The following is a 26,090-nucleotide window of genomic DNA, read 5'->3' on the forward strand; positions in this document are numbered from 1 at the left end:
CTCTTGCTGGTTCATTCTGGGCATTTTGGGTCTATTTATTTGATCTTGTTTCTATGTAAAAAAAAAAAAAAAAGTCAGATGTTCTTGTGTTTTATTGGTGAAGGTTGTCTAGACTTGGCTGCACTTGTATTGTCAGGCTTTTCCAAAAACAATTACGACACTGTTTAAAGCCTTAATTTGGGGTCATGGCTTTGGGGTATTTACATAAGTTTATTTATTGTTGTGACGATTTGATTAAAGGCAAAAAAAATCCAGGATTGCCATGTGGTTTCATTTAAACATGTAAACTCAACTTTTATATTTTGAAATGCATTCAAAACGTCCATGTTCGTGAGCGCTGTCAGTCAATTTTGAAGTGAATCATGTTTCCAAATCACCTTTTCCAGACTCTAAAGTACTTTCATCTTGTTTACTTTAGGACTGTAGATTTATACCATTTTTTAAAAAGCCATAACAATGAAATGAAAACAACCTGACCAAATTTCTATATGTGGGTCCAAATCTATTCATATTGCATGGCATATGGACTGAATGTGCTTTTGGAATGTTTACTAAATTATCCTCTTTCCATTCAGTGATGTTTGGAGATCACATTTCCAGAAAATCAGCTTGCATGAGGAAAAAATAATTGGAACCAGATAACTTCATGTTTTGGGAATTTAGATGAGGACTGAAATCACCAACACATCACAAGAAATTCTTTAACTCCCTCATCAGAACAAAAGAGAGATTAATATTTCATACTGGGGAAATATGCTAGCCCCAATCACTCCTAATCCCAAACCATTAGCTAGAAATCTAATAAGCATTGGTGGCTAAACATTTGATGCATCAGCTATTCATCAGTGCAAAACATAAAATTTAAATAAAAATCCATTTTCTGTCATGCTTCTTATTTACAGTGGACATTCCCATAGCAATGAGAAATTCCTCTATTCTACTTCCAAGGTGAGCACACAGTGAAGGACCCAACCATCCATGGAAGCTTTTAAGCAAAAACCATTTCTCCTGAGCTGATCAACACGTTGTTAGGGTTCCTGGGTCGGTGACCCAGTGTTTTGTGTTTTTGGTTATTTGATTTTGTTATTTCTTTATATTCTAGCTTTGCTTTACGGGTTTTTCTTAAGTTAAGGTCCTCTGGGTGGGGTTTGGTTAGAGTTTTAGTGTTTTGGTTTTCTGTCTGTGTTCCTTTGTTGCTGTCTCCCCTGTCTGCTGTATTTCCACGTCCAGTCAGTGTCTGTGTCTGCCCTGGTCCCACGTCTCTGTTCCCTTTGTTTTAGTGCTTGCCTGTGAGTCTGTGTTATGTTTCCTGTTTTACTTTGGAAGTCCATGTCTGATGTTAATGTGTCTGGTTTTGCTTCCCCTGGTCTCGTTAGGCCTGATTTGCCCCAGCTGTGTTTCCCTCCTGTTACTCATTCCCTGATTGCTCCCTCTGTGTATTTAAGCCCTGTGTTTCTTTGTGTCCATGTCGTGATCTACCGTTTATTTTGCTGTGTGTTTTGCCAGTCCACCGGTGTTAGTTTATTTTGAGTTTTTTCCAGCTATGTTATGTTTGCGTTCAGCATTAAAGCTGTTTTGTAGTGATGGTGAGATGAAGCCTCATGATGAACTGAAGCTTCCCATCCAACTGGTCGACTCATGGTTCGAAGCATTGTGATGATTCATTTGCTCTACTGCGCCATCAAGTGGACAATTCAAGTGAAATGGGCTCAATGATTATAATGATGTGATGTGTAAACCTCTAAACTGAATAAATAAATTGTTTTTTATGGTTATTTATCCTGAATATTGTCTCAGTATGTCTGATACAAAAGAGAAAGTGGAAACTATCAGTACACAGTTTTTGGGATGATTGTGTAACTGCGTAATCATGCTTATGTACATCTCAATAATGACACAAACTAGTGTGTGGCACTTCAAGTTGAATGAATAAAGGAATTACTATTGTTCATGACACCAATAACTGAACTCTAAATGTTAGTTATATTTAATATTATACTAATTTTATATTATATTAATTTAATTAATGTTTGTGTATAATAAATTGGCAGCTTAACACAGGAATGTACATGGAAACAAAAAGGGAGGGAGTTGTGATGTGAATGTGCTTGTGACTTTATAACAGTGCTCATGGGGGAATCAGCTGTGTTTTGCTGCCCATTTTATTTCGAATCTGGCGCGAACCAGTGAACCAGTTCCCGAATCAGTCACGTGGTACGGACTGCCCGCGAGGCCTCGAACGTCACTGCATACGTAATCTACGCAAGCCTCGATACGCGCTTCAGAAAAACGCCCCCGCGATTACCCGACGCGCGATTCGAAGCTTCGACACACAGGACACATCACTACTGTTTTGGTTTAAGTTTGTCTCTGGAGTCTGCATCTTGGGTCCTATTCCTGTCCGCACACAGCCGTCACCTAACAGAAGATCGCGACCAGAACATGGACCCTGCAGACTCCTTTTTCTCGGAGTTCAACGGCGAGATGAGGCGGATGGTGAGTCTACTCGACCGCATTGCCCAGTCACGGGATCTACGGACTATGGCAGTCGAGCTGAATGCAGTGGATGCCATCATTCGCCATAACCCTCAGCTGTCTCAGTTTGCTAAGGACACTAAATTGGACGACACCATTACTGCCTGGAGAGAGCAAGTCAAGGCTGGTGAGCTTGCTCTCTCACTCTCTACATCTTCCCCACCGTTACCCCAGGACAACACACACTCTCCTTCTGTCTCAACATTGCCACGGACTTCCTCTCCCTCCCCACACCAGCTGGGTTCTCGTTCACCTGCCTTTTTCCTGGCAGCTATGTGGTCAGAGGATGAGGAGGAGGTCTCTTTTTCTCCACCGGTTCCTGTTTCCTCATCCCGAAGGAAACGGCGTTCTGGCCGCCGCCACAAAGGAACTGTTGAGCATTCTGACTCTGGACATTCTGACATCACACCCACTTCATCTGTTCTGCAAACTGGTTCCGCTGGAGGGTCCGAGGGGCCCGTGCAGCCTCTTGCCTCGTCGGCTGGGGGTCCGGGAGGACCCAGCCAGCACATTCCAGTGTCTGCTGACTGTTCGGGTGCGGCCATTCAACCACCACCGGCTCCACCTGCAACCTCTACATCTACACCGCCCGCAGTGTCTGCTTCCGCTCCGCCTGGTCCGGCCTCCGCGGCTCCGCCTGGTCCGGCCTCCGAGTGTTTAGCTTCGTCTGCGCCTGGGGTCCCCATGCTGTCCGGCCCTGCACGTCCTGTCCGGCCCTGCACGTCCTGCACGTCCAGTCCGGCCGATGACTGGACGTCGTTGCTGTCATGGCCGGCTCCTTGACCTACGCCGCCGTCATGGACGGCCCCCTGAACTACGTCGCCGCCAGTGCCTCCCGCCCGGCCGGCCTCCTGATCTGCTCGGTCTGCTTTACGGGGTTTTTCTTAAGTTAAGGTCCTCTGGGTGGGGTTTGGTTAGAGTTTTAGTGTTTTGGTTTTCTGTCTGTGTTCCTTTGTTGCTGTCTCCCCTGTCTGCTGTATTTCCATGTCCAGTCAGTGTCTGTGTCTGCCCTGGTCCCACGTCTCTGTTCCCTTTGTTTTAGTGCTTGCCTGTGAGTCTGTGTTATGTTTCACGTGGCTGTAAAGAAGCTTTCATGTGCCCACAAAACTACACATACCAGGAAACACGTTACTCTCCCCAGCTGGGTACACACATGAAACTTCAAAGGGTACCATAGTACTGTCAGCAACATCATTATATACTGACTGTGCACGAGGAAACCTTCTAGAAGATTTCTGTTGATTCTGTGAAATAAGATTATCTGCTATGTATGACATGGGAAATTTTATGTTGAACTTAAACTGGTGAACTGTTGAACTAATTGTCAGATAAATTAGGTCACCTAACTGCTGAAAGTCATTGCAGTTAGGTAGCCTACTTTCCAGTAATCTACCTTTTTGTAGGCGTAATATTTATATGACCCTGATTCATCATGCATTTTAGATGTGGTTTGGTTTAGCTTGTGAAATATACTTAGACTTCTCCGGATGCTTTAGTCATCATAGCTTAGCATGATTTAATTTATACAAAGAACTCTTGCAGTATCAAGAACTCACACTCTCTGTACTTTGATTTCATTGGAGTTGCACATAAGAAAGTCCAGAATGAAAGATCCCCTGAAGTGCTGTAGTCCAAAAATGCTGGTTTTGAGGAAGGGAACCATTTTGATTTTACGAATAAAAACCACCAAAACCAGTTTTCATTTTAGGTTTTGACGTCTAGTTATTATTGGTAAATGTGTGCCACCAAAGGAGTCTTTTTCTGTTTGAAGTCCTTAATTGAAAATTGGGCATGCGTTAGCAGAATGCTATATGCAAGAAAGGAAACAAAAAAAAACGAACAAATCAAACAAACAAATTTCTTATGATCAGCATAACCAAGCTTTATGGGAGCTATTTAAAAAATCATTTGTGTATCTTAGCTTCACTTAAGATTATTAAACCTTACTTAAGTGCAACTAAATGATGAATAGATGTATAAATACGCCTATTGAAAAACAATAAAAACATGAACATATTCACTGGAGCTGCTTTGCTATCTTAGTTTAGCTTTCTTTTATTTATTTATTAACCTTTATTTAACCAGGAAGATCCCATTGAGATTAAAAACCTCTTTTTCAAGGGAGACCTGGCCAAGATAGGCGGCAGCAGATGTCTCCCAGTTACAGAAATTACTCAAACACAGGCAGCAACAACACACATGCAACAATAAGTGAAAGAATACAAATAAAATAAAAAATAAAATTCAATAAAATTCAAATAAAAATAAAAAAGTCAGTTAAAATGACAATCAATCTAATTGAAACAGTTACATGTTATGGACTTGGCCTCAAGGATTCGTAGTTTAGATTTAAAAGCACTTAATGAAATGAATTCAGTCATTTTCCATTCCTTCTGCAGTTTGTTCCAGGCCAAGGGTGCTAAATGGACAAAAGCTCTTTTACAAAGTTCAGTTCGGGCAAATGGAACAGAAAGCAACAAGTAGCCATGCGGACGAAGAGAATACCGATCAGCATGTTTCATTCATTCTTTCTTTAAATGCTTAGAAAATTTCATCTTAACAAAATAAAGTTCAAAGTGTTTACATGTATTTAAAAAAAAAAATGAAAATACTAGACCAGAACATGAATTTAAAATGTTCGTTGCAGCCGCATTATAGTATTAGCTTCATAGCTGTAGCTAGCAGTTTAGCTAGGTTTATTTTCATGTAGCATAGTTTTTTTTAAACTCTCTCTATATATGTAGAGTTATTTAGTGTCTTGGGATAATTTAATTAGACTAATCTGATATAGATAAGCGGGGAAAAATTGCAAATAGGTAGTTAATTAGCTCAATTTAGCTATGCTGCTAATTATCGCATCATGGCTAACAGCAACTTGGCTACCAGTCAATGACATTCATGGCAGGTGAAACAGCCTTCTCAGTTTCTACGGGAGCAGTTTGAATCTACAGCAATCCATATTTAACTTTGTATCTTTTACATTTGTTTTTCCATTTATATTTCTGTGACTCTTTATGGATCGGCCATTTGTTAAAAGGTGTTACCCATACACCAAACTTTAAAATACAGCTTGCTGTCTTAATTTTAGCGAACCTTAACAGTTTCCCTCATAGGGTCGTGTAAAGGGTCGTCTTGGGTCCCCTCGAGCTTTTACGCTTACTATTTGTAAAGACTGGATTGTGTGAAGCTACAAGCCGGTGTGTTTTATTTATTATTAGGCTATATTTAATTATATATCCAAGGCTCAAAATTTTGTTGTTAGCTTAGCTTTACTCAGTAACTTAGTAATATGTCCAGAATTAAAATATTAAACTAAAATGTTTAGTTAGTCTGTTTAATTTATTTAATTCGTTTAGTATTAGGTTAACCAAATATGTGTGAAATATTGAAGCATAATAAAGGAAAAATTAGCTAAGAGGCAGAGACATTACTGGACAATTGTGAAACAGTATACTGACCTCCAGCCAGTCCTACCACACATTATAAATAAGCAACATTTAACAATCAACACATACTTTAACTTTAAATCAGATGAATACATGATTGTCCAGATCTACTAAACCATTTCATCAAAATGTGCAAAAGCTTCACGCAGCTGCAGATGGTGGAAGAACTGATGGCACTGGGGAAAAAACTAAATAAAATTACTGCTGATTCATCCCTTTCGGGGTAGAAACAGCAAAATCCTTTGACTTTGTTTGTGGAAAACGTGGTTCTCATTTCAACAGGAACACCATCAATGGGCTGAGATGGCAACTATCAATCTTTCTAACAGAGGTTTCACTTAGTGATTGTTTCAAGAAACCAGAGTGACTTTGGTGTTTAAAACAATACCCATAAATCCAGACATGCCAAATGTCTGTTGGTCTAGTTTTAGTTATCCAGTCAGACAAACTCTCATAAACATCTTGAATATGTTACTGCACTGAACGTCAGGCTCAGACTGGATAGATGAAGTGCACAGGCAGTGGTTATCCAACCCACTGACTTCATATGATGTTTCTGTACTGGCCTGCTTCTTTTTCCTTTTCTTTTACCCCCAAATTTTAGTTCCCAAATTTAGTCATAATTTAGAAAAAATCCTCATAATGTTTCCATTATGAGGATTGAATTATGAAGTGAGATGGGCAATGGTGATTAATGGTGTGTTACTGGTCTGTGAGCTTTTTTTTTTTTTTTAATTTATAGCATTAAAATATCTATGCTGAGCCAAAACAAATGTCAGAGATGATGAGCAGCAGGATCTCCTTTGTCCTGGACAACATAAAAAATTAGGTAAATTTTGGCTTTACACAGCCAGCTTGATGACCACTACAGCATTATCTTCATAAAAGGTGGTACATCGTTTCCAAGAGGGTGTAATAAACCAAATCAGCTATGCTCTCAGTAGCATCCAAAGTCAACAGCATGCACTTACTCCACTCCCAGACACAATAATTCAGTATTTTCATGCAGTAGCTTACCAGGAATGTGAGTGAGGAAGGGAGTCTAAACCACCCTAAATAACACAAAAAGCAAGAGCAAATCATGCAGCAGCTTTTTGGAGGAACGATACATCTTTAACTGTTCTAAAGTGACAATGCTCTTATGATGAATCAAAACTATCAGAGGTACAATCAGGGCTAATGGCTGCTGTTGAGTTTGATCTAAACATTAGATTTAGGTCTTATCTCAGAGACGATATTCTCCATTGCAGCTGGAGGTATGTCAGCATTTTCCTCCTTTTTATACGTTGGTGATTCACCCAGCTTCAGACAGACAGAGTGAGGGGGGCTTTGCATGACGGCTTTGATCTTAAAACATCTGCACACGGGGAAAAAAGAAGGAGAAAGAAGAACTGACGAAAGAAAGAAAACAAGAAGGAGACACGTGATTAAGGTTTAATGAACTGAACAAAGTAGATTTCCAAAGTCATTAAACCTCCTGTTAAGGACATCCCAAGGTCAGTTTATGCTATTTTATCTTAAATTAGCCACAGCGATGGCGACCCTGAAAAGCTCGCTCTCATCCCTTTCTGTATGCTTTCTTTCAGTGGCTGACAAATTTTAGATGTGCACACAGATCAAAGATATTGTTTATAATGGGACCACAGTGGGTTTTATCAGTGGTTGCAACAGATTTTGTCCATTTGAAAGCCTTTCATTGGGTTTATAGAGTGCAGGCACTCATGCAGCATTCACAGAGCTGCTTTCATCACTGATTATACATAAGAGCATTTTGACAATAGACTATAAAAGCATGAGCTTGATGCTCTCTTATGTTTGGCAAATTACAATGAGCTGCAGGAAGGAAGAACAGCAAGAACAAAATGTCCTGAAACATTAAAAAAACATTACACGTTTAAGAGCTGAAAAATTGAAAACCACAATCAGAAAATGACAACAACACAGAGCGAGCCAGCCACCAAGCAGGGCGGCAGAGTCCAGGAGAAACACAGGCTGTCAGGTTTGGCAGACGAATCCACAGCATGATTTTAATGTAAAAATCACCAGGAAGTATCCAAAGACTGTCTTTATCGTTTAAGAAAAAATATATATGGTCAAAAAGAATTAGTGAAGACTGCTGTAAAACAGTGTATTCTGTCAAGGGAGTAAGGGTTTGGGAAAGAATTAGCAAGGAACTGAGAATAAATTGCCGTGACATCATAATTCAGGATGACTAGGGGGAAGTACTGGCATGAATGAATTTTGAAATTAGACTCATTGTAGCTTCTTTTATTTATGCTGCTTGTCCATCCATCCATTTATCCATCCATCTATTCTCTTCTGCTTATCCTTATCTGGGTTGCCGGCAGGCTGGAACCGATCCCATCTACCATAGGGAGAGGGGGGGCGGGGTACACCCTGGACAAGTCGCTAATCTGACCCAGGACTAGTTGCTGATAGGGCTAGTAATCTTAGTCTTAGCATATCTGACATCTGATTGTTTATTGTCAAGCAAACATCTGTTGCAAAATAATTCAACATGTCAATGTTACAATTTTGGTTTTAACAATTATACAGTTATACAAATACTGAATTTCTCTTTGTTGCATATGTTACAACAACTTGTTCTTCATTTTAACTACATGTCTCATGTTATTGTTACTTTTTTATTCCGTTTTTATGGTAAGTCTCCCTTCACATAGAGAAGTACAGCAATGGATAAATTGATGTTTATTAAACAATTTGCTAATTAATATTTATTATTTATCAGTTAATTAGCAAGAATAATTGTTAGATTTCTAGGTTGTGGAAACAAATTACCCTGCAGTATATTTGTAATTATGCTTGTGGATAATAACCAGATAAACAGGTTGAAGCACTACAATAATGCAATGCAATAGGTTTTGTAATAAACTGAAGTATTGTTTTGTACTCTGAAACAACCACAGCTGTTTCAAAGTAAAATGCACATACTATGCATAACTTATGCTCCAAAAGTATTGAGGTAACTCCTGCTGGCAGATAGTACAGCAGATAACGTGTGTGTTTTTGAAGCACTTTCCTCCAGCCTTCACTGGGTTTTACTGGCTTGGCTCTGCATGATGTCATTTAAGGAGCTCGAGCCGCTGTCTCATATTTCTGAAACACTTGGCAGCTTGTTGTGTGCAGACTGTCCAGACAGCATGATTTTTTACCAGTTAGTGTCAAGTAGGTTAAATCAAAATGATTACTGCGAAAAATAAGTTATAGTATTAAAATAAGTTTTGATATCACCTAATCAGTGTTCATTTTGCTAGTGTTGAGGGGAAATTGTAGACTGAAACGTGCCCCGCTTAGATAAACCCTGGCTCCTCCTCTAATTTCTCAATCGACGCTTGAATAAAGACACCTGAAGCCCATTGCTCAATCCCCCCTTGGCTTTCGGGTTGTATTTTTGTGGGGAAGTTGATTTATTGTACACTCATTATCCAAAGTATGTTTAGTAACTCCCCTTTTTGTTTTGGTTACTGGTGTTTGTGGACCAGTGGAGGTTCACCCCGTGGTGACCCTGTGTTATGCTGCCCTCTGCTTGATGGTGGTGAGTAAGGTTGCAGCAATTAAGGTGGCAAATCAGACTGTAGGAGAGTGGACCCCAGATACAACACCCCCCTCCTCCTTCACACACACACACACTGGTTTATCTCTGCTGCTAGTTTAAGGCTATTAGCGGCCCTGGACACTCGCTTGCCTGGCTAGCTGCTGTTAACCATTTTTGTGCTGTTATTGTAATTTTTTAAGAAACATAATAAAGTAGCTTAATTATTGAAACTCTGTTGTTTTTGTTTGGGCTTTTTCTTCATTGCAGCTCCAATCTCATTTCTTGATTTCTTTATTTTTATTCTTTATTTGTTACTTTTACTGTCAGCTGGTAATATAATCAAGTTTTAAATTATAATTTAGATTAATATTTCCAAAGTTGCAATTCTCTGGTTGAACACACTGGTAAAAATCCAGACATTAGTTTTACTTTTTCTCCATTTTATATTAACTGTTTTTAGTTTTGGGGCAGAATTTTATTGATTAAATACATCACTTGCTGCCTTTTCGGGCTTTACATCTTTTTTTTTTCTTTTACTTGTCATAAATTATGAAACTGAATGCTGTCATGGATAAGGATTTATTTTTATGTGAAGTCTAACCACACAATAAGACGAAGGCAGAGCAACTGTAGGTATTAAGAAAGAAAGTGGATAGATAAAGATGAAAGTTGATAGATAAGATGGTATAAATGGGGAGTGGGACACAAAAGCCTCTTGTGCTATAATGGACTCACTGTCAATAGCATATTTGCACTGAGGGTACATTCAAAACAGATGTCCTTCCAGTGTTAAGTCTTACACGGGCTCCCCCTGCTGGGGAAAGTTTGTAATAACTGCAGAAGCACAATAACCGACAATCAACCAAAACCATTTTAATGATATTTATTTGTCATCAAACCCACATTGCTGGGATGTATGACACATGTGCCAATGCACCATTATGAAGTAGTTTTTATGAAAAGGTGGAAAGCCTTCTGTCTACTGTATAAAGTATACTTGCATCACCTAAAATCAGTGTTGAGCAGTGATTTAACAATAACAGAGTTAAAGTAGACCTATTGTGCTCATTTACAACTCAATTTTTATTTTTAGTCTTTACGAGAGTAATGCTGGGCCTATGAGCAGCTCCTCAAATAAGCCATTTAGCTTAGTTCTTCTAGCCTTCAAGCTAATGTTCTTCTGGTTGGCTACCACTCATAAACAGAGGTCAAGCCAATCAGAGATGTCAGAGATGTGTACCTGAGATTATATTAAGGATATTCCCTTTTATCAACATTATACCGAGCCAATAGTAAAACAAACAGCCTGAAACTGAGTATTTAAGGAAGCGATCAGGATAACTTTTACATAAGCTGATATTATTATTTAATATGAGCACTTTAATATGAAAATGATAAATCATGCAACTGATCTGATTTGACTGATTTCATTTAAAAACTGTAAATAGCATCTGTCTCTGTTTCATTCCATGAACATCCCTGAAAAATGTGACAAGTTTTCAGTTCCACGACATGTATTTTTAATATAAAAAACACAAGTTATTAATGTTATTGTCACAGTTTTTAAAGACTTAAATCTCAACATGTTTGAGAAGTGTAAGGAAATTAATAAATTGCAAGTTATAGGCAATATTTTTTCCCGCTAAAAACATTTCTCTTCTTTCTGGAGTTTTCCTTGTTCTTCCTGTGGAGCCACTGAAGGCGAGCTCTGTCTGTTGTGCCCTGGTTGGCTGATGGGAATATCCGGTCTGGAATAATCTCCTTCAGTTTGCTCAAGAAAAACATCTCCAGGTTTCGACCAGCCTGAGCCACCTCTGAGTCTGGCTGCACAGCACAAGGAGAGAAAAAACAACCCACAGTGACCTATGATGAATTAGCTTACCAGAATAAAGTCATAAATATTTCAGACCAAGCAGGTGTAAGGTGATCCTTCCAGATTCAAAATCAGATTTCTATTTTGGTTAAACGTATTTTAAAATACCTCAGCACTTACTTGATTACCATACAGTTTACACAAATATCCACGTTCCCATGGCATATTGTCTACTATGCCATAACCATGTACTCAGCACTGAGGAGAAAGAAAATCAAAGACTACAGATTTCCTCCAATATACATTATAATAACTGCCTTGTCTGTAAACATCTTCATTCCTGGTAGATATAAGTAGTAAATCCAGAGATTTGATTGATACTTGATTTGCAGATGAACACAACCTTGACTGGCAGGCCCCATGTGACGAAAGAGGCCCAGCTTGCTGATACGCGTGGAACTTATCTCCACAGACTGCAGTGCAGGAATAACTCAATTATACCAGAAATTAGGTCAAAGTGGGAAATCCGCTCATATTCCTTACGTAATTGAAAGTAGCGCAGTTCTTGAACATCAACAAGATGTCATCAACAAACTGCTCAGCAGTGAAGTAGTGGAGAGTGTTGCTCTTGTCCAGTTTCCTGCGGATCACTGACAGGTCGATGGGCCTTTTGATGATCTGGTAGTAGTTTCGAGCCTGGCACACGAGAGCATAGATTTGATGTAAGATCACCGAGGTGGAACATTTTACATCCTCAGTTAGGTTGTAAGAATTTCGCTAACAGCGATGTCTTGTAGTTATTGCTGTATATACAAATATGCACTGTATATTTAAACCATTTGGTGTTCATTTATGTTACATTACTGCTGAGGTGATTTGTGGTTGTTGGACTGACCAGAGGGCTGACAGGTTCATGGAAAGGAGCGCTGAGGATTTGACAGTATAGCAGCAGAGTCAACTTCTCACATCTCTGCAGACAAAAGAGCAAAATCAGTTCAAGCTGCTTTACAGTGGAGCATAACACGGATTTATTACACCGGATAGAGGCGAGTGTGAAAACGCAGGCTGATCTGGTTTGTGCAATAAACATTGATAACCCTCACGTAACACGGTATTTTAGTCATTTATGGCCCAAATATATTTCACACAGGAATACTTTATTAATACTATACTGTTTTCTTTAATTATTACAGATATTATAAAGTGTTATTAATTATGGTTTTCAATAAATAGTAAATGGTTCTTATACAGCAACTTTTCTACTCTATCAAAGCACTCAAAGTGCTTTGCACAGGAGATTGTTTGCTTCAGAAAAATCTGGACGCAATCCCCTTAGTTTTGGCGAGGGAGCAGTCTGGGCAGAGGGGGCAATAAACCAATCTGTTTTCATCATCACTCTGGCCATTAATTGTCTAATAGAAAGCTTCTGCACCAATAAATATTACTGTTGTAAGTCTGTTAATCATTGTTGACCCCAAACTGGACTCAAAAACTGCAATAAAATCAAAGCTTAAACCTTAACAAATGTATATATAGAGAGAGAGTCATAAATGAGTCTACACAACTTAAAATTGTGTGGATTCTTGCCACACCGGTGGATCAATTTCAGTTGGAGAGTAGCCCTTTAATAGTTAATAGTCCTTTAATTTCACAGTAAGCGAGTGAACGTGTGTGTGACCTGGCGTCTTCACACTCTTCCCCAGACAGCTCTCTCACCAAAACTAAGTGAATTGTTTCCAGATTTGTCTGAACCAAACAATCTCCTGTAAGAAAGGATCAACATTTAAGGCCATCCTCACAGCAACAGAATGAAAATAAGCATTATAGCTTTAATTTAGGAATTAAACCAGCCTTACCCTCTGGTCCAGGTTGGATAGTGTATAAGGTGCCTTGACTCCCTTGCAGGAGTCCATGATCTCACAGTCGTAGGCCTCCACAGGCTCCTGCTCACTTCTACACAGAGTACACACCCAGTCACCTCTGTGGAATACACAGGACCACAGTCCATGAAAAAACACATTAAACCCATATGTCATATATCCAGATTTGTATGTTCACACAGCACTTACAGCGGGAAGCTGCTGAGAGGAGGTATATGACAGCCTATGTGATAAACTTTGGGGCAGCGGTCACAGCAGAGCAGCTCTCCTCCGTTCAGACAAACAGCGCAGAAATCTTCACTCTCCTCAGTCCCAGCCTCAGCTCCAGGCTGCTGGGCGGATGAGTCGGCCTGTTCTCCCAAGCATCTAATTTCACCTCTTTGATCTTCACCATCGTCTACTTCGATTATATCAACCACACATGTACTTTCAACTTCATCCTCCGGGGGCAGGCATTGGTCCTGATCTGCTTCTTCTTCTCCTGGATCCAGTTCGATAACCAGAGTCTGCTCTGGATCTGGATCCAGATAAAATGCTTCAGATTCAGCTTTCCCATCATCAGATCCACAATCAAACAGGATGTAAGGCTGATCTGGATTAGAGTCACAGTCAAAGCCTGAGTCCTGCTCTGGCTCTCCAGAAAGGGAGCTGTCAGGACAATATGGTTCAGTCCAGGATGTTGGACTGAGATCACATGGCTCTACTGGTTTAGGCTGGAATGATCCTTCAGTTAACTCCAGTATATCTTCCTCAGTTTGACTGAATCCATTCTGTTAGCAGAGATCAAGACACAGAGGTTAAAAAAAGGAATTTATCTTTGTTGTACATGAAAGTGTTTAGACCTTCAGCTCTGTACCTGTTCAGAAATATTTAATGACACATTGTCACAGAGCTCAGCTTGTTTTTGGCACGGCAGACGTTGCAAAGACACCACAGGCTGCAGTGATGATAAAGACACAGACTGGAAGTTCAGACGCTCCAGGCTCACTACAGGTATGCAGGAATTACCCAGAATCCTCTGGGCCTCTGGGTGAATCCTGTGAAATTGAAGGTGTCTTATGGCAGTGTCTTCAATTCCATTACCAAGATTATTTTCAGCATAAAGTCTCGGTGAGGCTAAATTTCTTAACCAGATTCACCCAAAAATGGAAAAAACAACACTGATAAAGAAATAGTTCAGCATTTTCCAAGACTTTGGAGAAGTTCATTGATAGGGCAAGCTTTTAAAAGTGATTATCAAAGGTTAGCATTAAGAGTGTAAAATTCATAGGAACATTTTCCATTTTAAACCCATGGAAAGAACAAACAAAAACAATCCTGCCTAAACATTGTTGCAGATCAAGAAAACCACTTTGAGGCAACAACATTCCCCAGTGCCTCCCCAAAAAAGGGCAATACACAACAGAAACAATTTAGGAACAGGCATGACAACGACCCCAAACCTATATCACCCTGGCTTTTGCTGGGCTTTATGATCATGCATCTACAGAAACTATAAATAGCACTCAAGTCCAAATGAATGTATTCTACTACACTGTGGACCATGGATATCTGTCACCATCTGATCTGGCAATAAAAGTGTCTAAAACTGGCTGCCCAGTCTGTAACGTACCAAAGCATAGATTGGTTTGGATAAAGAGAACTTTAGGTTCATCCATTGCTCTGTTGTCATCCTTTAAAATCAACATGGCTTTACCACAGCATACTCCCCTTTTTTACCTTAATCTTCTCAATAAAGCTTTCACACTTTTGTCTGGAGGCTTTTCCCATTTTTCAGATGACGGAGAAGTTGCTTTTGTTTTTCTGTCATAAGACTGGTTTGGCTCCTTTTCCACCTCACAGAATCCAGTCATGCTGACCTATTTTGTTTAAAAATTCAAAAAAAGAGACTTTGCATTATTTTCATCTTTCTAAAATCCCATTTACTCATCTCTCATTTACTACAAGTTATAGTGATGAATCCCTCCTTCTTTAAAACATTGTTTACATCTATATTCACATGTTCTGCACGGGGGGTTGGTTCCTCTGCTGTGGTTGCCAGATTTGGACCAGTCTCAGATGGCATGGCCTCCAGTGCCAGCCTTACCCTACACTTGGCTACCCATGGTAACATGGTGGCTCGCCTTTGTGGGAAGTTGCCATGGCGTCTGCGAGGCAAGTCTGCCATCTCCAGGAGACTGGGCCTCTTGGGGTGAAAAAACAGAAGAGAAAACAGAGAAGAAGCTGATGGTTTAAAATCTTCTGTGTGCTCAGTGTTTGACAGTGAAAAAAAAAGTACAAAACCATAAAAGAGGTAGATTAAGAATCAGCAATGTAACACTAATATAACTGCTCATTTGCGCAAAGAGTAACGTTTACAACACAAAAAGAGACGTTATGAGCATAACAAAAAGTTACATCACATTAACATACAGAAGGAATCAGGTATTAGGTGAATTATGATCAAACATTACCTCAGTTTGAAGGCAAGTGATGAAAAAACAAGATGTCTGCTTCAGAAAGTCAGGTGAATGTGTCCTCAGGTGGATGTGAGCTGAGCAGGAGAGGAATAGAAATGTTCCATGTGTCCAGTGTCAAGGGGAACTCAAATGATTTGATTGGTGGAGTGAAGATTCAGCCTCAGCCCCCTGATATTTCAGCACAGCTCACAAATAGAAACTGCAAACAGGTGTTTAATATTTAATGCGTTTCCCAGTAATCATGTGATGCCTTTTTGTGCAGTAGGTAAAAGATATATTGAGGGTGTAAAAATAAAAGCTCTGCATGTAAATCAGCTATGAAAATATTTGTATATTGTAAAGCCAAAAACAATGTGACAGTGTGTGTGGTTGCTAATAAATCTGTAGCTCTATCAGTGGTTGGCCACAAAACAACCCCTATGCTTTATTTTCAAACTTTATTAATGACATAAAAAGATTTTTTTTACAAAACAGCTTTGTTTTGTAAAAATGATGGAATTCCTCTTTAACATACAAACCAAAGTCTAAAAACGTTGGGACACTGTTCCATTCTGCTTTTATTTACAGTTTTGCACAATTCACAAATCTCATATTTCATTTACATAGAAAAGGTATCAAATGATTAAATTGAGAAAAACTATCATTTATAATAAGATGATTTTGAATTTGAAGGCAGAAACACATCTCAACAAAGTTACATTAATGAAATGAAAAGTTAATATTTGTCTAAAATTGGTGCATTTTCTCATTTTAAAGATTTAACGCGTTGTCTACATTCAGATTGTTGTGAACAAAATATGGGTTTTCAAGATATTACAACTATTGCATTCTGTTTTATTTGCATTTTACAAAACAACCAAATGTTTTTGGAACTGGGATTATAAAAAATAACCTTTTAAATTTTGAAACACCAACATTAGAGTTTGTGTCTTTTATCAATTCATATATCAGACTGCAAATAACTGATTCACTGTCTTATTTTACTGTTCCTGTTGGTGGAAGTTAAGATAATTTTAATAAAACATTTTCTATATACTCTATTAATTTAGTAAAGATTTTCCTCAATCTGTGGGCCAGGCTCTTTACAAAGGCCAGAAAAATACATTTGAGATGGACTCTTTGACATGATACATTTTTCCCCTTTTAAGCCAAATGAAATCTTTATCATGGTTTCGTGTGAGTAAAGTGGCATGAAATGGAAATACTTCAAAGCAGAACAAAACTTTGGGACACGCTTCTACAGAATTATTTATCTCTTATATTAACCTTCATTTCCTTGTTTCTGAAATAGAGACAAAAAGTATAACTTCAAACACATTAAATATATATACACAAGATAGATTAGGGATTAATAACAAAAATGTCCTTACTTGTTCAGTGGTGCTGATCTCTAGGGCTGCAAAAAGCTGGTGGTATGGCAGAGGTGTGTCTTACCTTCCTTCAGAGGCTGATTTTGCAACCTGTTATTCTGGCCAATGACAAGTTACACGCTGGACATTTCACTCAAACTTTGAATAACAGACTGACTTTATGTAAATCACCTTTAACTGTGTCTGTTTGCGGTTGCGTCGCCACAGAAACCCAATAAAGCTACGTGGACATATATGACTACACGTCATCTTTAACTGTGTGCACGTGATCCAAGCCTGTGTGTGTTTTTACTCAGGGTTTATATTCTCTGCATAATGTGTCAGGGTACTGTTATATATGATGATTATATGTTGAAATAGTTATTATAATATCATAGTCTTGTAAGACCTGGCATTTCACTTTTGTCCTCTGTGGAGGACATGTGTCTGAGACCACTACATCAAGCCCCATGTGTGGAATCTATGCGGCTCCTAATGAACTGTCGAGATGTTTATGGCATGAGTCAGATAACCTAGCATCCAAATTTGCTAGTTCCTAGTTATAGTCACTTCAAGAAGTCGAGACAGATTCTTCAAGATTAGGCAGTCCATCAAAGTTATCTCTTATAAGAGGAAAAGAATAAAGCCCTCTTGAAGGTGAAACCCCTCTTAAGCACTTTTTATCCATAATTGACGTTGGATCTCATTATTAGCCCTGCTCAGGTTCCTCAAAAACTGGTACGTCCCGAGCATTCTCCTTCCTAATGTCTGATCGCCATCTCAACAACTATCTCACTCAGCCCTCTGTCAACCATGTATGGTCATTTTAGTGAGCGACATGACCTGAAAACCCAGAATTATTTCTGTCAAGGTTCGGCTGTATAGCAGGCAGAGGTAGGAGCCAAACACAGGGCTCAGAAACAAAGAGATCAACTAAAAGAGGCAGCTTTATTTCCTGAAAGACGAAACTCCACCCAAAAATTAAAAACTGTGAAACTAGAACCTGGGAACTATAAGCTAGAAACAGACAACTAGCAATTAGCAGCCAGGAAGTTACAAGGGAAACACAGAACACAAGGACCCACACGAAGCCACAATGAGCAGAGGGAGACTGAGGACGTAAACACATACACAGGATAACGAGAGGTTGGACCACAGGTGGGAGCACAGCTAGAACTAATTACAAACTAACAGGACATCGAAAGCAAAACAGAACACAGTGCACACAGGGCAAAGACTACCAAAATAAAACAGGAAACAGATGGACCAAACACAAAAGGCCAGGGGAAACGAATACTGAGACGAAACAGACTAGATGCACTGAACACAGGGAGGGAACAGAGACAAGGCTACGAAGACAAGTGCAAAAACACTGAAGATGGAGAGAAAGGGCAAGAGCGAGGAGCAGAGAGTGAGAGTTAGGGAACGGAGAGACACAGAGAGGGGAGATGTAAAAGGAACTACACCTAACAAATCTAAATCACAAGCAATATACAATAAAATCAGAAAACTCATAAGTTTCCTTATGAAAAAGTCCTCTTAGATTAAAGACTGGTCCTACTCACCGACTGGCCTCCCCTATAGTCCAGTCATCCACATGGGCAGTTACAAACACTCTAATACACCTTGCTGATGCACCCATCACATCAGAAATGGGGCAGTAGTTTGTAGTATTCCACTAAATTTGAATGTCAAAAGTGAACTTTAATTAAATGTTAATTTTGAATATATTAGTGTTTGTTGCTTTAGTGTGAAACATTCGATTTCATTTTCTTTCCTCGTGTTTGTCCTCAGCCATCCAGGATACTTTGGTAAGGTGGGCGTGAAACATTACCACCTGAAGAGGAATACCTCCCACTGCCCTACCATCAACCTGGACAAGCTGTGGACACTGGTGAGCGAGCAGACCAGGATCAACTACAGCAAGAAGCCCGATGGACCCGCCCCCATCAATGTTGTGCGTGCTGTAAGTATTGCCAAATGTTGCCATTATTAAAAATGTTCTCTCATTAAAATGTCTCTAATTAGCAGTTTTTGTCATAATAATTGGACCTTTCATTCAGTTAAAAGGACTAGATCACATCTTTATGGGGGTTCTTGTTGCTCTACTTTACTGTAGCTTGGAGTAGGTGGTGGCATGTCAACTTGCTATTTATATTTATTTAGAGTTTGTTTCTCCAATAGATCCTTCTGTGTCAATTTCAGTAATTACTTCCTCCAAACCACCAACGTGTCTTTTAGACCTCATTCCTACAAAACTGCTCAAAGAAGTTCTGCCATTTATTAATGCTTTAATCTTAAATATAATCAACCTATATGCCTATGTAGCACAGGCCTTCAAGCTAGCAGCAGTTAAACCATTACTTAAAAAGCCATCTCTTGACCCAGCAGTCTTAGCTAATTATAGGCCAATGTCCAACCTTACTTTCATCTCAAAAATCCTTGAAAGAGTAGTTGTCAAACAGCTAACAGATCAAATGCAGAGGAATGGCTTATTTGAAGAGTTTCAGTCAGGTTTCAGAGCTCAGCACAGCACAGAAACAGCTTTATTTAAGGTTACAAATAATCTTTTTATGGCATCTGACAGTGGACTCATCTCTGTGGTTATCCGGCTAGACCTCAGTGCAGCGTTCGATACTGTTGACCAAAATATTCTATTAGAGCAATCAGAGCATACTGTAGGCATTACAGGTACTGTGCTGCAGTGGTTTGAATCATATCTAACTAATAAACTCCAATTTGTTCATGTAAATGGAGAGTCCTCTTCACACAGTTGTTATGGAGTTCCACAGGATTCCTTAATTCTGTTTACATTATACATGCTGCCTGCAGAATCATTAGAAGGCATAGCAGCCATTTTCACTTCTACGCAGTTTACTCCCAACTTTATCTGTCCATGAAGCCAGCAGGCTTAGATTTCCCGAGTGTGATGAACAGACAGGGACCCAGTGAAGTGCTTGCTCATAGGGGTCATATGATTGTTGGGTTTTTCTCTGTACCTATAAAGTGCCTTGAGGTGACTTTTGTTGTGATTTGGTGCTATATAAATAACATTGCATTGAATTGAATTGAATTGACTTGGGTTCAGGTTCTGGTGTCCCTTGGGTACATGCAGAGGTCGTGACAGGTGGCGGCGTGATGGCGGCGTGATGGCGGCGTGAGGTCCGCGGCACGTGGCGGCATCCATGGCTGCACAAAATTGTAGAAATGGATGATTTCTGTAAATGTTAGATTTCCATTCATCTAATTGTAATTTTCATGAAATAAAAAGACATTGTACCAGAAACAGAAACAATGTTGTTATATTACATCACATCATTCTGTAAACAAACAAAACATTAGTCAACTTTTGTTTATCAGTCACTGTACTTAAATTATCTAAAGAAAATATCTAAATAGTTTTTTCTTCTGGATCTCAGAAGGATATTCATGTATTATTTTTGCATAGTGATTAGTTATTATCATTAGCTTGGGTTTTCAAATATATATTTGTTTGATGTAACATGAGAATTTAATTGCTAAAATACAAGTAGAACCCGTTTAATTCTATCAATGTCAGACTTTAATCGTATCACTTTTTTTGTTAAATTCACAATTGTCTTCTTGGACTAAAAAAAGAAAGCGAATTTTCAGTTGACTCTTGTGTCGTTTCTATCATCAATCACCAGATGTCGCTATGGAATTATTGCACTTTGTATTGTTGGGGGCAAATCTCGCACAAAATCGCGTTCGTTCCGAATCCCGTTCCTCTTTCAACTAGCCTCCAAGATGGTAGGTTCTGCGTTTTATCCCTGTGCATCCAAACTGGGTTAAATCTACTTCCATCCTTACTAACCTGTATAAAATAATCCACTTTAGATGGTGTCTTATAATACACTCATGTTGTAGGAATAAATGTTGGGTGTTATTACCGTTATTTACTCATTTTTGTGAGGACTTTGATGGGTTCACTGTGTGATATGTCGCTTCTCCTGGGCCTCGGCTCTAGCAGGGAACCTACAGTTTTACCCACACGCAGAAAACAAACATTTGTAATTTTTTTGACAACGGTAGTGAGAGTTAAATGTGCAAGGTGGTGGTGGTGGTGTAGCCCTGAAACAACCATTGGCATAAAGCGTTAAACCTGCCGATAAAGGTGGTTGAGCTAGCATTAGCCTCCTACCTGCTAAGCAGCATGCAAGTACTCGGACAAACTCAGCGGTTTACTTTAGCGTTTCTGTGGGGAAAACATGCTATGTATACTCCTTTTATTACAGATTCTTAGCAGACTAACATCACAGTCAACCTGCCGGACTGTTAAGTCTGTTGCTTTGCTAGACGGGAGCTAATGTTTCAAATAAACCTCATCCTTTCTTTAACAATAACTGCAAAATCTTTGCTCACAGCCTACCAAGAAGTCGAAGACCAGGAAACTCCGAGGACATGTCAGCCACGGACATGGTCGCGTTGGTGAGTATACTCTTTTTGACAAAAGTTTTAATTGATTGTTTTTCATCCCCGGACGAGATGGAGTAAACGTTTACCGACTCTCTCCACAGGCAAGCACAGGAAGCATCCTGGAGGTCGTGGTAATGCTGGTGGCATGCATCATCACAGAATCAATTTCGACAAATAGTAAGTCACTCATAATGATATTAGTGAAATTTGAGTACAGTGTGACTACTGTAAAGTGGAACTCAAGTAAACCTGGCTTTCCTGTATTTGGCCATAAAAGTCTTTGTAAGGTAATATGTCTAAAAATACACAGAAGTATGCTTTTACCTCAGATATTTAAGTTAGATTATGATGTCCCTAAGTGTTGCCTGATATGATTTGGGTTGTTGTGTTGGATTCCTTTAGAGATAAAGCCAGGTTTTGTGGCTAAAGCAGTAGGGCTGAGTAATGAGGAAAATCTAATGTCACAATATTTTTGGCTGTATCACAAAAAAAACTATTTTCAGCCATATAGAGCTTAAAATTGCACTGCTATACTCTTTCAAATTAACTGTTTTATATTTTTGACAATAATATATCTGAATGAATTGAAATGTTTGGGGGGGGGGGGTTTCCATTTGTTGCACACAGAGGTTTTTGACAAATGGGAATACTGTAAGTCTCTTTCTGTGGTCAACACTAGATGTTTAGCAAACAAAAGATCATAGCAACAAAAAAGGACATCGGCAAGAATTCACGAGACAAATTAAAACAATTGAGATTAGAAAGATGCTCTTTTGTTCTTATAACATAAAAATTGTGAACCAAAAAATGTGATGGCCTTAAATTACAGGAACGAACGTTTAGATAGTGGCTATAAAAACAACTAACCTACAACGTCGCAGGTATCACAGCTGGTTTATTTAACGTTTTCTTTGCTGTGTGGGAGATGCTGACATGTAGGGTTTAAAACAGGCTTCATTTTGCAGTGGATGACTTTTCAGCTGATGGAATAAATTCGTGATACTTTTTGTGCCAGTAGGTTTATGGCATGTCTTGCAAATTACCGTATTTTGTCTCCTCCTTGTGAAATCCAAACAGTCTCATTCACTCGCTCCTCTGTAATTCCGGCTGTCGCCATATTTTTCCTTATCAGGTAGTAAACACGCATGCTCAGCGCAGGTAAAATATTTTCCGGTTGGGAGGGGGGATTAATGATGCATTTGCAGCGTGTGGGAGAAAAAAAACTGACAGGGAATTGCATGCAGACAGCTTTTATATTGCGGCAATTTCCACTTGATGTTTATTTTAAAACCATTTTAACCATCGTTCGTGGAAAACACGTGATACATCAAGTATATTCGATGTATCACCCTATTCTATGTAGCTGTAGTGTTTCCTAGATGAGGCTTTACAGTAATAGTTTATTTTAACAATATATTATTGTGTACTATAGAGCTTGCTGTAATATATAACAAAATTAATCGGCGGCAAATTCAGCAAGTCCCTCAACCTGTAGACAGACTGGAGTTATATCAGCTGAGTTGTGGCTGCTGACAATAGTCCCTGTTCTGCTCCGCAGCCTTGGTGAGCTACAGCAGAACAAGGACTACTGTCACTGTAGGGCAGTGGAATTGGAGTGTACCTCACACAGGCAGAAGAGAGTTGAGGTAGCTGATTGAGATGCCACCACAGCAGCTTGGTCAGTCTTTCTGTAGATTAATACCTAAACAGCTGCATTTTCAAAGAAAGAGTAAAGATTTCATCCAGTAAATCAGAAACATGGTAGACCATCCCCACTACGGAGCTTATTTACTCAACCCAAGTCTACTTGGTGAAAACTGCCATGCAATATATTATTGAAAGATCTGGAGAGCAGTGCACTGATACTGTGTATTATGAACACAAAGAATTTATTGAACTTCTCCCAATTTGGGAACTGTGCTCATCTGTGGAACACATTTATGCAGGGTTAGTTCTGCTGTCCAGTTAAGAGATGTGCTGATTAGTTTTTACCTGCTTATAAAAAAAAAAAAAGGCTGTGGGAAGAGAAATGCATTTATCTAATGTTTCTATAGAGACTAGAGTCTCATCTTGACAGACTTCATTGTCTTGGTGTGCTTGAGTCCTCTTAGATTAAAGACTGGTCCTACTCACCGACTGGCCTCCCCTATAGTCCAGTCATCCACATGGGCAGTTACAAACACTCTAATACACCTTGCTGATGCACCCATCACATTAGAATTAGGGCAGTAGTTTATAGTATTCCACTAAATTTGAATGTCAAAAGTGAACTTCAATTAAACGTTAATATTTAAAATATTAGTGTTTGTTGCTCTAGTTTGAAAACATTCGATTTCATTTTCTTTCCTCGTGTTTGTCCTCAGCCATCCAGGATACTTTGGTAAGGTGGGCATGAGACATTACCACCTGAAGAGGAATACCTCCCACTGCCCTACCATCAACCTGGACAAGCTGTGGACACTGGTGAGCGAGCAGACCAGGATCAACTACAGCAAGAAGCCCGATGGACCCGCCCCCATCATCGATGCTGTGCGCGCTGTAAGTATTGCTAAATCTTGCTATAAAAATGTTCTCGTCATAATAATTGGACCTTTCAAATCTTTACGGGAGTTCTTGTTCCTCTACTGTAGCTTGGAGTAGGTGGTGGCATGTCGACTTGTCGGCATTGAGTATCACCTTAGGAAATTGGATTGTTGAGCAGCTGGAATCAGACATCAGAAACCGTTTTCTTGGTTTTGTCTTTTTTTAAAGAACAGGTGTCCTTTAAACAGTTGAAACACTCATAGTGGAAAGTTAAACCTTTTGGATGGGTTTCTGATGAATTTGGTGCAAAAGTGTACATGGTGCTAATAAAACAGATTTAAGACTTCTTGGTTTTCCTTAATTTTTCTGCTTTCAGGACCCTTTTTTTTTTCCTCCATTTTACACAAAATTATACTCAGACATTTACATTTTTAAAGAGCTATAAATTCTGGATTTGTACCAGATAATTTTTCTGTTTTCAGTCATTGAAAATTATTTCTTTTTGTAAACATGCTTTCATTTTTATAGAATAGTTACTCTTGTCTATTAAAACTTGACTTTTGTTTGTTTGGGTGCATTTTGCTTATTGTGCTCACGTTAGCACACTCCCTTCTTACAGAAACTTATACTGGGCATAGCTCTACCTGATGCAACCCCAAAGGGATTTGTGTCTCTGGCTAGAGTTGAACCAGCATCCTTTTTCCTCGCCAAGCCAATGTCTAACGTTTGTTTTGTTGGGTCGACAGACTTTTTTACTTAACTAGTGTGGTTTTGTTTGTGGTGGTTATCAGTTCATCTTAGGTTGGCTTACATGTCGTAGTTTTAGCTGTTAGTCTTATAAGATAATATTACAGTGTATTGTCAGATAAAATAATGATCTCCACCTGTGCTTTATTTTGCAGGGTTATTACAAAGTCCTGGGCAAAGGCAAGCTGCCCAAGCAGCCTGTGATCGTCAAGGCCAAGTTCTTCAGCCGACAGGCTGAGGAGAAGATCAAGGCAGTGGGAGGAGCCTGCGTGCTGATGGCATAACGATCTTGTCTGTGTGTTTTTGCAGAAATAAACTGTATAAATGGAAACTGGTATGTGTGTGTAATTTTTTTTTTCCCCCCCACTCCTAAGTTGCAATTTGATTGGCATGGAAACTGAAGAGATGCTGTTAATTTTGATTGAAAAGTGTGAGGAGCAGAGGAAACTTTTTCATGTGAGGAAATCACCTGGATCCTCAGCACTGTTGGTCTTGTCCTTGTAAAATCTTTTTGACAAGTGTCCAAGTTGCAGACTGAACAATCTTTAAAAATGCACAGACTTCCTGTTTTGTTCTTTTAATATAGCAAAAGTCAGTCGTTTCTAATGACTTACAATGAAACGGTATTGCTATGCTTTTGGTAATAATAATATAAACTCACCAAAAAAATACAAATGTTGCCGTATGTGCTTCAGAAAGTCAGCACTACATTGAACAATTAAAGAAATGGTCAGAAAGTTAATTCTGATGTTTTTTGTCACGTCATTGCAATTAGAGGCAAAATGTATGTATATTCAAATTTCTGAGGAACTTGTTTATATAGTGCTTAATCAGCTGCTTTTAAACTGCTACCTTTAAAAGAATTTTGTTTATTGGGACGTGGTGATACCCAACACAAACTACCAGATATAACTTAACAGCTTGTTTTGTAGTCTGGAGGCCCGAAATGGTGCATCTAACAAGTCATGTATAGAATAAAACAGTCAAAAATAAAACTTTAATATCAGTAAATATTAAAGTTTTCTCAATTGTATCTGTGTGCAAGCAAAGCTGAAACAATTCAGTAATTGTTTGTCATGAAAGTTGTCCATCATTTTAAGAGCTTTCCTTGGAAACACTGGCAGTGTGCTAGACATGGCAACATGAACTTAAGAAGTTCAATTATGACTTTCACTGCAGATTAAGGATAGTTAGGGACAGTCCTGCTCTTTTATTTGCTTTTCCTTTTTATTCTTTTTATTTGAGGTTATATGAATTAACTAGCTGATTGATAGAAACAGAAATGCAGACTAATCCACAATCAAAATATCCATTATTTGTTTTCCACAAAACCGCACAGAAAAGA

At 39.0% G+C, this 26,090-nt stretch overlaps 2 protein-coding genes and 1 non-coding gene across 4 annotated transcripts; 2 read left to right on the plus strand and 1 right to left on the minus strand.

Moving 5' to 3' along the window:
• Positions 1-10,390: 10,390 nt before the first annotated feature.
• LOC120730212 (transcription intermediary factor 1-alpha-like) lies at positions 10,391-15,402 on the minus strand. Of its 2 annotated transcripts, none has more exons than XM_040026441.1 (8): positions 15,230-15,402; positions 14,950-15,089; positions 14,087-14,267; positions 13,420-14,000; positions 13,207-13,330; positions 12,246-12,320; positions 11,894-12,046; positions 10,391-11,361 (listed from the first exon to the last, which is right to left on the minus strand). In XM_040026441.1, the coding sequence occupies exons 1-8, from the start codon at positions 15,395-15,397 to the stop codon at positions 11,158-11,160; spliced, it is 1,626 nt and encodes a 541-aa protein (XP_039882375.1). In that variant the 5' UTR covers positions 15,398-15,402; the 3' UTR covers positions 10,391-11,157. The 2 variants fall into 2 exon arrangements, with proteins under 2 accessions (XP_039882375.1, XP_039882374.1); XM_040026440.1 differs by having other exon boundaries at positions 15,218-15,402.
• A 5,355-nt stretch (positions 15,403-20,757) lies between these two features.
• Positions 20,758-25,076, plus strand: rpl27a (ribosomal protein L27a). Its single transcript, XM_040026453.1, has 5 exons — positions 20,758-20,809; positions 21,424-21,487; positions 21,577-21,652; positions 23,839-24,013; positions 24,901-25,076. Exons 1-5 carry the CDS (start codon positions 20,807-20,809, stop codon positions 25,027-25,029), a joined length of 447 nt encoding a protein of 148 aa, XP_039882387.1. The 5' UTR covers positions 20,758-20,806; the 3' UTR covers positions 25,030-25,076.
• LOC120730556 lies at positions 23,526-23,656 on the plus strand. Its single transcript, XR_005695134.1, has one exon. It is a non-coding gene; the product is annotated as a small nucleolar RNA SNORA3/SNORA45 family (small nucleolar RNA).
• Positions 25,077-26,090: the final 1,014 nt, after the last annotated feature.

Source organism: Simochromis diagramma, unplaced genomic scaffold (assembly GCF_900408965.1).
Source record: "Simochromis diagramma unplaced genomic scaffold, fSimDia1.1 OVJJ01000293.1, whole genome shotgun sequence".
NCBI classification, from domain to species: Eukaryota; Metazoa; Chordata; class Actinopteri; order Cichliformes; family Cichlidae; genus Simochromis; species Simochromis diagramma.

Excerpts from the sequence above, each read along its gene's own strand:
- LOC120730212 (XM_040026440.1), bottom strand. The coding sequence starts at position 15,397 with ATGGCAGACTTGCCTCGCAGACGCCATGGCAACTTCCCACAAAGGCGA. Across the intron at positions 14,001-14,086 it reads CATTAAATATTTCTGAACAG|AATGGATTCAGTCAAACTGA; the intron begins GTACAGAGCTGA and ends CTCTGCTAACAG. Across the intron at positions 12,321-13,206 it reads TATCCAACCTGGACCAGAGG|AGATGTGAGAAGTTGACTCT; the intron begins GTAAGGCTGGTT and ends TTTTGTCTGCAG.
- rpl27a (XM_040026453.1), top strand. Across the intron at positions 21,653-23,838 it reads AGAATCAATTTCGACAAATA|CCATCCAGGATACTTTGGTA; the intron begins GTAAGTCACTCA and ends GTTTGTCCTCAG. Across the intron at positions 24,014-24,900 it reads TCATCGATGCTGTGCGCGCT|GGTTATTACAAAGTCCTGGG; the intron begins GTAAGTATTGCT and ends TTTATTTTGCAG.